The 1,193-nt window shown below is 72.2% G+C and overlaps 1 protein-coding gene across 4 annotated transcripts in view; it reads left to right on the top strand.

Annotated features, from left to right (window-relative positions):
• Positions 1-889: 889 nt before the first annotated feature.
• RPS6KA5 (ribosomal protein S6 kinase, 90kDa, polypeptide 5) overlaps positions 890-1,193 on the top strand; it is an 82,555-nt gene continuing 82,251 nt past the window's right edge. For all 4 annotated transcript variants that reach the window (XM_010583832.1, XM_010583826.1, XM_010583827.1 and 1 more), the window contains exon 1: positions 890-1,139. In XM_010583832.1, the coding sequence (XP_010582134.1) occupies positions 1,067-1,139 (73 nt within the window). In that variant the 5' untranslated portion in view covers positions 890-1,066. The remainder of the gene's footprint in view (positions 1,140-1,193) is intronic.

The raw sequence follows: 1,193 nt of genomic DNA, 5'->3' as shown, positions 1-1,193 counted from the left end.
CCGCACGGACGGGCCGCCGCTGCGGACCCCCACACACCGCCCGCGCCCTGCGGGAAGGCGGAGGTTCAGCGGGCGGTGAGGGCCCCGCGGGAACCCCCCCCCCGGCCGTCCCTCGCTCCTCCCTGCCCCGCCGCGTCCCTCGGCCGGGGGATACCCTGCTCCCCCATCCCCCCGCGTGAGGCTGGAGCTCTGCTCGGCTCGCCCCTGCCGCCACTGCGAGTGAGGAAGCCCACGACTGCTCCCCCCCCGCCCTGTACGATGGAAGCGGCCCGTAACCCAAGGGAAGGGCGCCACCGCCGCTCCCTCAGATGATTGCCAGCCCCACGGCCAATCAGCGCCTTCTCTTTTCTCCAGGCAACCCGGCGCCCGCCCTCAAGCGGGGTGGGAGGGGAGTGGGAGAGGCGGGCGGGAATGTTTACAAACAAGATTAGGGAGTAGAGGGATTGGGGGGAAAGCGGGGGGGGCGGAGCCAGCGATTGGCGCAGCCGCTGATCCAATGAGGCAACGCGCCGCTCGGCGGAAGGAGGCACGTAGAACGTTCTCTGCCCAACAGTCGCTGGGGTTCGCGGGCGCGCGCGCCCAATGAGCGCCCGGCGAGGCGAGGGGAGGAAGGGGGCGCGAGCGCCAGCGCCTGAGTAGGAGCCGCTCCTGAGGGCGCCCCCTCCTCCCGTCTCGCTCAGCCTATCCCGGCTGGGCCGCGCTGGGCTCGGCCCGGCTCGGCTCCGCTCCCTGCTGTTGGGCGGGGAGGGCGGCCAGCGCAAAGGGGGAGGGGAGCCGCAAGGACATGGGCTGGCTCTGAGGGCCGGGGGAGGGAAGCCGACGTGCGTGTGCCTCCCTGTATTTTAATAACTGTTTGTTGTTGGGTGGTGTGGTTGGTTCCCCCCCCGTTTTCGCCAAGGCGGAGGGGAGAACAGCCGCCCCCCGCCCCCAGCGCGCCTGCATGGCTCCTCTCCCCCGGAGCGCCCCTGGAAAATAAAATCCGCCTCAGGCCAGGTGACGTCCCCCCGCCTCCGCGCTCACACACACGGGGAGCGGCAGAGGCGGGGGAGCGCCCGCCTGTGAAAACATGGAGGGACCCTCGGGGCCGGCGGAGGAAGGGGAGCTGCCGCTGCTCACCGTCAAGCACGAGCTGAGGAACGGTGAGCGGGGCGGGCCTGGGGGGCCGGGGCTGCCGGGGGAGGGCATGGCGGGGG

Source organism: Haliaeetus leucocephalus, unplaced genomic scaffold, assembly GCF_000737465.1.
Source record: "Haliaeetus leucocephalus isolate CR32 unplaced genomic scaffold, Haliaeetus_leucocephalus-4.0 Scaffold932, whole genome shotgun sequence".
In the NCBI taxonomy this organism is placed as follows: Eukaryota; Metazoa; Chordata; class Aves; order Accipitriformes; family Accipitridae; genus Haliaeetus; species Haliaeetus leucocephalus.
Note: the sequence above shows the minus strand (reverse complement) of the source record. Positions and strands in the feature narration are given on the sequence as shown.